The sequence below is a fragment of the Zosterops lateralis genome (assembly GCF_965231275.1).
Source record: "Zosterops lateralis genome assembly, chromosome: 2".
In the NCBI taxonomy this organism is placed as follows: Eukaryota; Metazoa; Chordata; class Aves; order Passeriformes; family Zosteropidae; genus Zosterops; species Zosterops lateralis.
In genome coordinates, this window is record NC_139763.1 from 10,973,344 (window position 1) to 10,985,799 (window position 12,456).

Below are 12,456 nucleotides of genomic sequence, written 5' to 3' on the forward strand. Positions count from 1 at the left end.
ACATAGGAAAATTGTTTCAGAATGAAACAGCATACCTGGAATTTAAGAAGTCTAATTCAGAACCATATATGAAAAAGTTGCTAGTAGAATTTTTAGGGATCACTCTCATAGACGTGGCATAGTTGTGCCTATTCATTGCTTAATTCTTTTAACTTTGAATTCAAAACTTACTTCCTGTGGTTACTTGTATTACATAATTATACAGCAGACCTGCAGTAAGCCAGTACATATTAGTGTCTCTTTCTTTTTTCCTTCATATTCTTAATTTTGGCAGGAACATCTTATTGTAGAATATGATTATGCACTTAGCTATCATATTTTTTAATGATGTCATACTTTTAATATGGAAAGCCATCTGGTTCTGAGGAAGAGATTTCTTATATATGTAAGATGAATGTATGTCTTGCATAATCACTCTAACAATTCTGCTTCTAGTTCATCTTCTTCTGTATTTCCCTTAGGGCTTTTGTTTAGTTCATTAAAAATTGCGTAGGTTTCCATGTTATTTTTAAATATAGATATTTTAATGCTCTGATTCATCTTTTCTCTTCTTTTTTTTTTTTTCCTTTGATAATCCTTCATGTACTGACAGAGCAGGTTTTTTTGCAGTGTTTCCTACTATGTCATATTTCAGAATACAAAAATTCATTGTATGCATCACACATCCAGGATTCTGGCAGCAAGAATCCTCTTTTAAAATGGTTTATGAAGCCAGTCATACCCGTACTAGATATTGTAACTCATATTTCTATACAGATTTTAAAATTGTAATTAATTTGTGGAATTTTTCCGGCCATCCATGATTACTAACAACTGTGCTGTTACTGGATTTCGTTTTAGTACAAAAAGCATGAAATATTGTAATGAATCTGCTATACATATAAATCATAATTCTACAAGTTTTTGGAATGTAGAAAAATGTATTTTTAATTTTACACATCAGAATATGTATTTGGTGTGTACCAAGGGATTCTTATCAAGAATCATCACGTAATGTGAAATTCAGAGGGATTTTCTGCTGCAGCTCAATAAAACCCAATTAACCGTAACTTAGAACTGAGTGTGCTCACATGCACTCTCCAAATAGATCTGTCAGTAACACTGTGCTTGGTGACAGATTTGTACACAAATAGCCAAGGAACTGATTTTTTTACAGGAAGTTGTCTTTCTCTGGCAGATAAAGACAAATTCCAGGTAGTGAAAATGAACTGGGGCTTGAGTCTCTAGCACTCGGATTTCTCTTTTTAAGAGCAATGAGATGGATCAGTCCCTAAAGGCTACTGTCACTTCAGCAGCTAATGATTTTCTGTTATCCTTTTTTTTCTAAAAAATTAAAGCTGTGTTTTCTTCTGTTAACTATGTTACAAAATCTCCCCAGGCATTGCTGATAACCGCTTGCAGATCATTCTCTTCATCATGAAAGGGAAAGGCAGAATATGTGTGAGATACATGAGTAAATGTGTACCTGTGTATATATACAGAGTTTCTTTTTTGTTTGTTTGTTTTTTTTTTTGTTTTTTTTTTGTTTTTGTTTTTGTTTTTGTTTTTTTTTTTTTTTGTTTTGTTTTGTTTTGTTTTGTTTTGTTTTTGGTGTTTTTTTTTGTTTTTTTTTTTTTTGGTTTTGGTTTTGGTTTTGGTTTTGGTTTTGGTTTTGGTTTGGTTTTTTTTTTTTTTTTACTCCTTTACAGCACATCAGCTGTATCATCTTGTTCTGTCTGTAGCAGCTGTGCTCTAAACAAAAGCAAAAATCTGACATAAAAATTCTATACCTTTTTCATAGGCCACTAATTTTAAACATTAAGGGATATATCCCTTACAAATTCTGAAGTGCTTAGATGTATTTAATCTATTTTTAATATTTAGAAAATTGATCTACTTGGTTGAAAAGGCCTAAAATTTTAATATACATAGGCACATGTATAGCTCTTCATTTGATTACTTAAACATGTTGAACACAAAAGTGCCTTATTGGGTGGCTCAGGTGAGCGGATATGCAGACCTAAAGAAGGCCACTGCACTGGGATGCTTAAGTATGTCCTGGCAGCTTAAAACATTTCAATTACATTTTCTTCTGTTCTTTAAATATACAAATTTTCAGTCAGGGATGAGGTTTTGTGAAGATGCTGCCTCCTTCATATGCATGGGATATAATCTTGGAGTATTTGGAGGTATTTTATCTATTTATCATCTGATATTTCTTATCTTCAGATTAATAACATTGAATATCTGAATTATCCATGCCCTGAATGTGTAAAACAAAGATTTAAGTAGACCTGAGTAAGGAACATTGAGTGTGAGACCTTTTTTTGGGAAAGTCAGATGAGATTTGTTGAGTAATGACACAAACCCAGCCAGCCTTCCCTCCACACGATAGATTGCTGACAAGGAGGAAACATGTAACTTATTGAGACTCATTCCAGAGACAAGGCATTTACCATTCTCTTTTGATTTATAAATATTCATTTAGTCTGCTAAGTGTAAGTCACGTTTCTCAAGACCTAAAAATTCTAATTATTGTTCATGTGAGGGATGTTATGGAATGTCTTTTCTTTGTGGTTGTTTTTTGTTATTTTGTTGTTGTGTTGTTTTTTGTTTGGTTTTTCGGTGTTTTGGTTTTGTTTTTTCTTTTAATTTTTATTCTTTTTTTTTTTTTTTTTTCCCCATCAAATACCATTTTATAGTGCTAGAGCTCTAGGAACCCAGGGAACCCAAAGTATTTTTTCTTTTGTTTTGCAGGGTGGTTTTGCACACAATTATTTCAATGCACTGCCTTCACATTTACGTAAGGACTTCAAGTCTTATATTTTACAAAGTAGTAAATGCAGTGTAATAACTTTAATTAGTGAAAAAAAATTACAACCAATTTTGTCACTTCAAGTGTTATTCAGATTTTTTTATTAAGTTCTTTGGGGTTTTAAAATATTTATCCAGCAATTTGGAGGAGAAAACAATTTGGATAATTATCCCTAAATCCCTGTTGCTTTGTATTAGTACTACTAGTAATACACCAGTACACTCTGTCATACCCATGGTTCTAAAAAAGTGGTTTTAAATCAAATTCATTACAATAGAATTGTGAACTTGACTAGCCATGAGATGGTGTGGACTGTGTGATTATTGAAAAAAAACCACCCAACCCATTTGTTGAATCAGAATTCATAAATGTTGAATGAAGAGGAAATGATAAGTACAGTCTACATGGACATCATGCAAGTTTATTAAGGAAAATCAGGAAATGCAGAGTTAGAAGCCAAATCAACATTCACAGCAGACAAGTATTAGACTCCAAAAGTTAAAGAAAGGCAGGAGAGAGAAAAGGCCTCCCTGCTCATGGACTAGGAAATGCTTCCGTTTGGTTCAAGCTGCCCAGCTTATAAATGGCTTTCCAAGACTTACAATCTCTTTCTAGTAGCTGTGGACATCTCTACATTTTTGAGTATACTAAATTTTATACATAGAGGGTTACTAGTAGAGCAACGCTTTAAAACCAGCATGAAAATTAGTATTGTTTGATGCAGTTTTAAAGTGGTTTGATACTCTTCAGTAAATTGGAACAAATTGAAAATTACTATTTAGTTTGATTAAGACCAGGAAAAGGAATGAACAACTGAAAGCAAAATAAATCAGCAGTGACGTGGTAAAAAATTTCAACCTGTTAGCTACTTTAGAATTTTGGATAACACACTTTAATATGCACTGAATTGTACCTTCAAAATAATTTCTCAGTGTCTATTTTTAGCTATTTTTAGCTGTTGTTCCATAATAACATTTTTTAAATTATAGAACACTTTCTCAGTAAGAAGTACAGCTTGGCTGTATGTATCATATTTAATCTGAAAAGGATACTAAATAGTTTAAAAGTAAATAGTTTGAAAATATTTAAAGAAGGGCATGTAAAAAAGACCTACATGAGAGGAGACAAAAGTGATGAGATTTTTGGAGAGGTAAGATTAATTTGTTTAAGTTAAGAGTAACTTGTTTTACATTAAAGGAGATAGATTTTTGATTTTTTTTCCCTTCTAAATTATTACTGAAGCTCTGTGATATTCCATGTCTAAAACCCCAAATATTTAAAGCTATGGTTTATTTAAATCAGTGAGTGTGAAATTTCCTTTGCTAAATGTCTACCATACATTTATATTAATTCATTTGTATAGATTGATTGCAAGACATTTGTTTACCTCATTCTAGGAAACTTGGATAGTGAAAAAGAAACCCATCATTTTTCTAGTTGAACCAAAACTCATCAAGGGACGTGATTTTTTTCATTAGTGTCATGTCCCAGAGACATGAGATTCTACAGTTTCATTTTTGTACCAAGTTTATGCCTTTTTGTCATCTGAGTTGAATTAATGTCCAATATTTTTGGTTTGCCAGATAATTGGTTTTGTGTTGTTATTAAAGATTTTCTTCCTGCATCTTGCTCAGTTCTTCTGCAACTCCACACTGGTCACATTGCACACCACAAAATCATCTCAGTACCTCAGCAGGCTCCACCTGGGGCTGCAAGGCTCAGGCTCTTTTCCTGGCCATTGCTCCAAGGAATGGTTTCTGAATTGGGAAGTAAAAGGAATGGAAAGGTCAGGAATGCAAATACTGACATGCAAAACTTTTGAGTTAATAGCACTTTATTTCCCCTCCAACTGTCACCTTCCTATGATATATTTCATTCAGTTTTCAAAGAAAGGATGGACAGTCAGTTATTATACCAGGTTATTGTAAAATTAGTCTTATTATCAATGTTATGGTTTAATTAGCCACTAATTATGGCTTAATTAATTAATTATTTTTTTCCCAATTTCTTTTGCTCATGAACTATTATTTGTTATTTATAAAAACATTGTTTTGTTATTATTTTTTAAAATCTTTATTACAGAGCATTAAGGATAGCCTGGGGAGACTGCAGGGTCATGTAGAACTTATTAACAACAAGAAGACACTGGCTTTGAAAAATGTTACACCAAAGGAAGCAGCAAATATACAAGAAAAGCTGACTCAACTTAATGTGGAGTGGGAGAAAGTTAACAAGACGTACAGGGACCGACAGGCGTAAGTAACTTAAAACTTGCTCTTTCTGATGGCTTTCTTTAATATTTGGCCTAGTGTTGATGACTGTACTTTTTGCTTCTTTTTGTCACAAACAATACTTTCTTCTAACTAAGCATAGAACATTTATATGGAATTGTAATTTAATTTGTGGGCATTTTTGTAAAACTGAAAATATGAAAATATTTTTACAAGCTATCCCTTGCATGGAACCATTGAACTAGTACAATATGCATAATAGTATATTATGTATATAATATACATAAACTGCTATGTATATGGTACATAAGTTGCTATGATTTATGAGATATACTTTTTTTCCAGCAGGAGTATTTAAGAGTTAACAAATAACTTTGTCTTAGATTAAAAATTCATAGTTTCAAGAATTGAGTTACCACAGAAAAGTCCTTGACAATTCTGAGAATGAATAACATTAATCTGATAATGAAAATCATTATGTATGTTTGTATCTATATGTCACTAGTTCCAGTCATTGAAACTTTCCATTAGAAAGAATTTTACAAAATTGGCTCTTCAGGCAATGCTGAAAACTTGACAGTAAAATTTTTATTTGATATGCCACCTCAAAAGACAATAGATTGATATTTGCTAGAATATCACGTTTTGCACTACACATATGTTTTGGAATATCACTTATCTAAGAAAATATTGTTAAAACCTTTGTCATTATTATACAAAAACAAATTAGCTTAATGTGCAAATAATTACTGCATTAATGATAGAATGTGATGCAATTCTAAACACATCAGTGGTTACTGGAAGGAAAAAAATACTTCATGTGGGTTTAGCCTGCACTGACTTTGTTCTACAATCCAATCCTTGGTAACGTTCATGTTTTCTTTGTTTAGAAATATTGGTAAACAGCTGTCACTTTGCAGATTCATAGAGACATTATTTCCACTGTCAGCCAGTCACTAGCTTTGATTTTAAATTGCTGGAGAGAGAAAAGAGTAAAGCTTAAGAAAATAATAATCAGAGAGAGATTAATAGTAAAAAATCTAAGTCAGTAATCTTTGTGTCATGTTTGCTTTGTCTCAGCATTTAGAGTGTAAGAAACTGAGACATTTATAATCTGGTAAAGTTTACAAATTCGTCTTCGATGCCTGTTGTTATTTTGGTTTTGTTTTTTTTCAAATAGCAAGTCTTTTTCTGGTGTGGTAAGAAAAGTCCTTGTAAGTCGTGATGCCATGTACAAAAGTGAAGGATAAATTAGAAAAGAGGTTGAAGAAAATCTATTCACACAGATAATAAGACCAGGAGATATTTGTTCTTGAGCTTTTCCCAGAGACTGGCTTTGCCCAAAGTCTTACTGGTTTAGTAAGCTCCGAGAAACCTTTGGAATCTCCTTTCCCTAGAGACTGGCTTTTCCCAGCCTGTTACTGTTTTAGTAGACCAGTCTCTGAGAAACTTTTGGAATCTCCTCACATGCATTTTCAGCTGCTGGTGCATAGCAAGGGCAGCAATTTGCTGTGAGTTGAAAGCTTGGACTATCATCACTGACACTCAATTATTCATTATTTAGGCTATAGTGGTATTTAGCCAGCAGCAGAAGTCTTGTGAGGTGAAATGAATTGGTGCTTGTCAAGTATTTCGAGGTCATCAGATAAAGGCACTAGAGATCTGTAAAGTATGATTACTGTCCAGCTGGCATTTCCCTGGGGACTTATCCTCTTTCAGTATGATGGACAGCAACTCAAGGTGATGATAAGCTTGACTGCTGTCTGAGTCACACACCTTTCTTTTTTCTTATAAATCTTTTGAGTTTGGTGTCAGCCTTACTGGGTAGCTGTTTAAGAGGTTTTGTTTGAACTCCAGATGGTCCCTATAGCTCCTGCTGTTTTGTGAGGTGCGTATGGACTGCACCAAATCCAAGGGATGAGTGAAGGAAGACAATATGGCCTTTAGCATTTTACTTCTAGCAGTTTGTGTCTGTAAGAGGTGAAATTATCAGTGTAACTCTGCCCTTGTGACATGGATGAAGCTGTGTTTAGGAGATGTGCTATTGACGATGATGCTACAGGACAGTTTTGGAATTATTACTGGAGCTGTCTTGCTTTTGAGGGAGCGTGTCTAAGTGAACAGGAGTATTCCATGTTTGAAAGGTACCAGGAGCAAATATACTGGAACTATGTTCATTTCTGAATATTAGTTTTATGAAATCAAAGGCTTGTAATAGCATGGAAATTATTATTTTAATAAATGAAAAGTCAACTATCACCACGACAGATGGAAGAACAAAGCAACTTTCCATACCACTGCAGTTACCAGCAGAGAGCTTACTCTAAATCTTACATAAGCCATTAGAAACCTTCATGTTGCATTCTTTTGTGTGAAATTGATTTCCTAGAAGTCCTGATTCATATCTAGGTACTTTGTAATTAACTCTAGAGTGAGTTCCTTTTAATTAGAAATCAAAATAGATTTTCAGTTTGCTTTGTAGCAAAGCCTGTGCCAGTTGACAGAAATACACTATGAATGGTAAGCACTCAAACAGCTTTACAAGTGCAGTTCTTCTACAGTATTTCAAAACCTTATTTCACAGTGTTACTTTTGCATGTTTCCTGTATTTAAATAAGAGTTTATAATGTACCTACTGTACTATAATTTCCAAATTTCATTAGAAAAAAACCCCAAAAATGCTGTGGTCATCCTGGAATACTCCTCCAGTGGGTTTAGAAGTCTAGGATGAATGCAAACTTTTACTTTTTCAGAAATATAGTGAAACATTAATCTTCACTAATTTTTTAAGTCTATAAAGACTTAAGGCTATATCTAAGGCTATATCTAAGTATTGTTCTTTGATAGTAGTGACTTTCTTTTCTGTTCCAATCAATTTCAGAATGTGGTAACTCATTGTGTTTCCAACAAATAAATGGGAGTGACATCATCTTACACCAAGTGGAATTTCTTTCCTTGGTTTCAGTTTTATGAGTGTAAAGCAAACTCTAGGAAACAGCAGTTGGCATGATTTGTCTTTTGTGAGCTAAAGAGCAATTTATGATTTAATTTATAACTTCAACCTTTGCTTGATACTAAATTTTTATGTTATCTTTTCCAACAGTTGTATTAAGATAATAGAATCTGAATTTTAAAAGGTAAAGTTTCAGTGCCAGTAAGAATAGTCACTCCGATGCCACAGTTTTTTCTGTCCTTGTACCAGAATTTCACAAAAATCTTTCTTCTTTCCAGCAATCTTAAATACTAGGGTTTTTTTTGTATTAATCATGATTATTTATGACGTGACACTAACACCAGGTCCCTGTATACCTTAAATGATAACATATAATTTTTGGAAAAAGACCACAATAGAAGACAGACTTTTAAATTACTGTCTTATATGACTTTTTATCTTATCAGCATGCCACTTGTAAAAGATCTTAAAAGATCTTGTTTGTCTTTTCAGGGTATTGTCTTCCCAGGATATTTATGCCTAAGTCTTGCTTTTGTAAACAAGTGCTCCCTACAATTAAGGGAGCACTGAAACTGCCAGAAATAATTGAATCAATGAAGTGCAACAAAGTTTTCCAGAATAGATGTTAATTTAAAATATTTCTTTAGCAATTGCAGATGAGAATGTAAAAAAACCAAAAAAAACCCAAAAAAAAAAACAAACAAAAAAAAAAAAAAACCACAACCCAAAACCAAAAACAACCCCCCCCCCCCCAAAAAAAAAAGAAAACCACAACAAAAGAGAGGAAGAAAAAAGAAGACATACAAGGCAGAAAAAAATAGAAAAATACTCGAATATAATTCAAAAGCAAACTACAAAAATTTTATAGATATTGTAGATCTTGAATATTTTTGAATCTGTTTCTTGATGATGAATTAAAATTCTAATGAACCTCTCATATTAATGCCAGGCAACTAATTTTTGCCTTTTTCATGTCTTATTTAAGAATTATCTTCCAGGGCCTACATTACAGACTATATTAATGCACATTTAATTAATATCAAATCCACTAAAAATTAGATGTTGTGAGAGAATATGGGGAAGTTGATATGAGATATCCTTAGAAAGTGCTTCTTTATAATTCTGAAAAGTAGAAAAAAGTGAAATGCAAATCTTGTATCAGAAAAAAACCCAAATCCGTAATAATGATAATAAAAATACATTGACAGCTTTATAAAATTCACAGACAGCTAGCAATTTTTATAGTAACAAGAGTAAACCATAAAGAAATAGTTAATAGGTTTGTAGTAAGAATTAGTTTCATTTTTGGATAACAGTACAACTGTCAACTCTTCTGAATAACCTTAAATTAGCTGTTGTTTAGCTTGGTAAGGCCGAAGGAAAAACATCTATTATAAATAAAGAATTGATTAATTGTCAGAGAAATACAATTTTGTGGTAATATTTCTAAGACCACATAGTAGGAAATGTCATAAACCCTTACTGATAAATATTCTTTTGAGTTGAGAGCTAATCCGATCCATGGATCAAGATATTAGAAAAAAGAAATGAGATACATTAATTTTTCAAATGTAAGTAACCTGCCTATGTTCTGAATTACTGCAGATCCAGTAAGTCTTGAGGACATGCCTGTCTATGGTATCTGAATCAGATCCAGTTTCCGTGCTCTTCTTGCTTAGTAGGAATTATAGAGATGTAATATTAAGAGATCTGCATTCAGCCCAAGTGGTGTATTGAGAGTATATTTATCTTTTTACAGTATGAGATTTTTGTTGGAGTAGTATCAATAGGTAACTCACAAGTGTAAACCCAGATATTAGAACACTAAGGAAATTATTTTATTTAATATAGATTTCCAGAAACATTTAGATACCTCAACCCTTCTTTCATGGTCTCAACCTCTTACTTCAGAGGCGTCCAACTCTCTCATTCATCCCATGCCAATCTTGTATGGATTTTTCATTAACATTCCATTATAAAACCATGCTTAGGTCTGAATCCCCTTGTGACTGTTAATTATACAACTATTTAGCCTTGCAAAGAAAGATGAAAGTGGCACATTTAGAACTTTTAATAAAATGGTTTTGTAGCCTTGAGAACCATATCTATCTCAAGGAAGATCAAAAAAGAATTATTTTAGGTGGTTCTTTAATTTTAATTAGACATACTATGATGCAGTCTATTTGTTTTCCTTCCCAGAGTTTCTTAGTTGAGGATTTCTAATTTCCATCTGTGGCACTAACAATGCTCTGTAAATGTGAGGTCGTTGAAGATGTAAGTCGTGTGACCTACCTTTAACTATCCAAGTTTTAGTTACCTATTTTACAGTGCTTGCCTATGTTCTTTCTCAATTAAACACTGCCAGGCAATCATTTCACAGGTAACCTGCACTATATATATAAGGTCTGCTGACTCCTCTGGGAGACCAGACAAGATAAGACTAGAGACATTACTTTTGGATAGATAAAATTAGGAGAGATTAATCTTAAGCTAGAAAATATAACAAAACAATGCAGTTTAATTTATATCTAAATGTGTTCTTATATATCTCTTTCACTAAGCCCAGTCAGCATTTCTTTGTGCTTGCTTTAACTCTGACAAAGTAAATGACAAAAAAGAATGTTTCCTGGCTTTGTTTCAGTACAGGTAGAAGAGCAACTAGTGGAAGGCATCGGTATTTTAAGAGAAAGTGAGAAATATTGGCTGTTCTCTTCTAAAAAAAAAAAAAAAAATAGCTGTTATATTTCTGTTGAGGTTGTAAGTCTTGTTATTAGAATTACCCTTGGCTCAGGATTCAAGGTGAAAGTGAAAACCAGAACAGATTAGTTCATCCCCTACGAGAGAAGAAAATTATTTCCTTTCATGTTAATCTCAGAATAGCTACCATGCCTTAGTTACACGCAGGGTAGGTTGTTTTTTTTCCCTTGCTTTCTTTTACAGTGACTCAAATTGTTCATTTAGATTTTGAATAGGGCAGCTTATAATGCTTGACTCTTACAGCCAGCATTAGTTGTTAATTTACTTCCACTCCCTGCTTACTGTACAAAAATGATCTCCATAGTAGTTGCTTTATAATCAAATTCTTGCTAAAAATTTGCCACTTAATTTGCCCCCATAATATTGCACCATCAAGTTAATGTATTGCTAAGTTTCATTGGTTGCTTAATTGCTTGCAAATAAGTATAAAATAATGTATAACAAGCAGGTGTAATATAACATATAAATGTTTTATTATGGACAATCTAGATAGACCTTTCTGTCAATTTTTATAATGTAAAGAAACACATATATAGAAATACTTTTGTGGCCTGTTTTATAAAAAAAAGATTAAATTTATAGCAAAGCTGGAAAATATTGTTTTAACTTGTATATGGCCATTAAAATGTCTCTTTTCATGAGGCACTTTATATAAGATCATCTTCGAAACGGAACAGCTATAAGTAAAATCGAAAATTGTTTGTAAAACTTAAATAGCAAATTTGAGTCAGGATAATAAATAACACTGTAGCTTTTGGGAAAAGACCTATGTTTATTAAATCACTGTCATAGTGTAATTAAAGAGTTTAAAACAGAAAATTCTTGGTATGGGAATTTAAGGTGACTATGTTGTAAAATGAGGTGAAAATGAATTCAGAATTTCTTTTAATAAGTAGAGGAGATAATCTTGCATGTGTTTGTGCTGTGAAAGTGTTTCAGCTGAAAAAGAATCTTGTATGTTTTAAAATCACCAACCCTCAAGCCTGACAATTAGCATAACTTAGCATAACTTTCCTGTAAAATGCTCAGTGACAAAACTGCACCACATTCATACAGGAATTATTGTAGAGCCTTTTTCTGCTGTACAAACAAAGATTTTCACTGAAATGTCTGGGAAATGTTATGGCTTAGTCATGGATATGTGGGCTGTAGAACTATGGGAATGCAAATATGTATGAAGAGAAATGCAGGCAGAAGCAAATAGACTCTGAGCCATCTGGATGTGAACTGTCTTGGGACTTCATGTCAGATACACAAAAAAAAATGTCATCGTGGTCAGTGTCATAAGCTGTGAGACACAGCTGGAATGAAGGGTATACTTGCTTTAGGGGCAGTGCTATGTTAGTGCATTCACAGATAGTCCTGATTTATAGCCAGCCATCTCAAAGCACAGGCAGAGCTCATTCATGCTTAGCTGCATCCATCCATGTAGATATAGCCTAAGAGAACTGCAGGATATCCTCAGGTCTCAAGCTTTATTTGCAGTGACTTCTATTACCTGCTGTAAGTGTTGACAAATAAGGTGTACTTTCACTGCTGGTATTGAATCATTGCATTGTGCTGTGCCAGAATCTTTTAGCTGGATGAATATTTAGCTGGGTCAGCTGTGCACTGGATGAAGGATGAGGTTGCAGGAGCTGCCATTAGGTCCAATGCATATTGGATGTACTAAGGGGAGCTCCTTTGCAGAATTCCCTTGAAGCTTTTTAAGGAATCACTGC

At 33.1% G+C, this 12,456-nt stretch overlaps 1 protein-coding gene across 10 annotated transcripts in view; it reads left to right on the top strand.

Moving 5' to 3' along the window:
* DMD (dystrophin) overlaps positions 1-12,456 on the top strand; it is a gene marked incomplete at its 5' end in the record, with an annotated part of 1,168,120 nt that overhangs the window by 588,406 nt on the left and 567,258 nt on the right. For all 10 annotated transcript variants that reach the window (XM_083855614.1, XM_083855615.1, XM_083855618.1 and 7 more), the window contains one exon: positions 4,877-5,049. In XM_083855614.1, the coding sequence (XP_083711740.1) occupies positions 4,877-5,049 (173 nt within the window). The remainder of the gene's footprint in view (positions 1-4,876; positions 5,050-12,456) is intronic.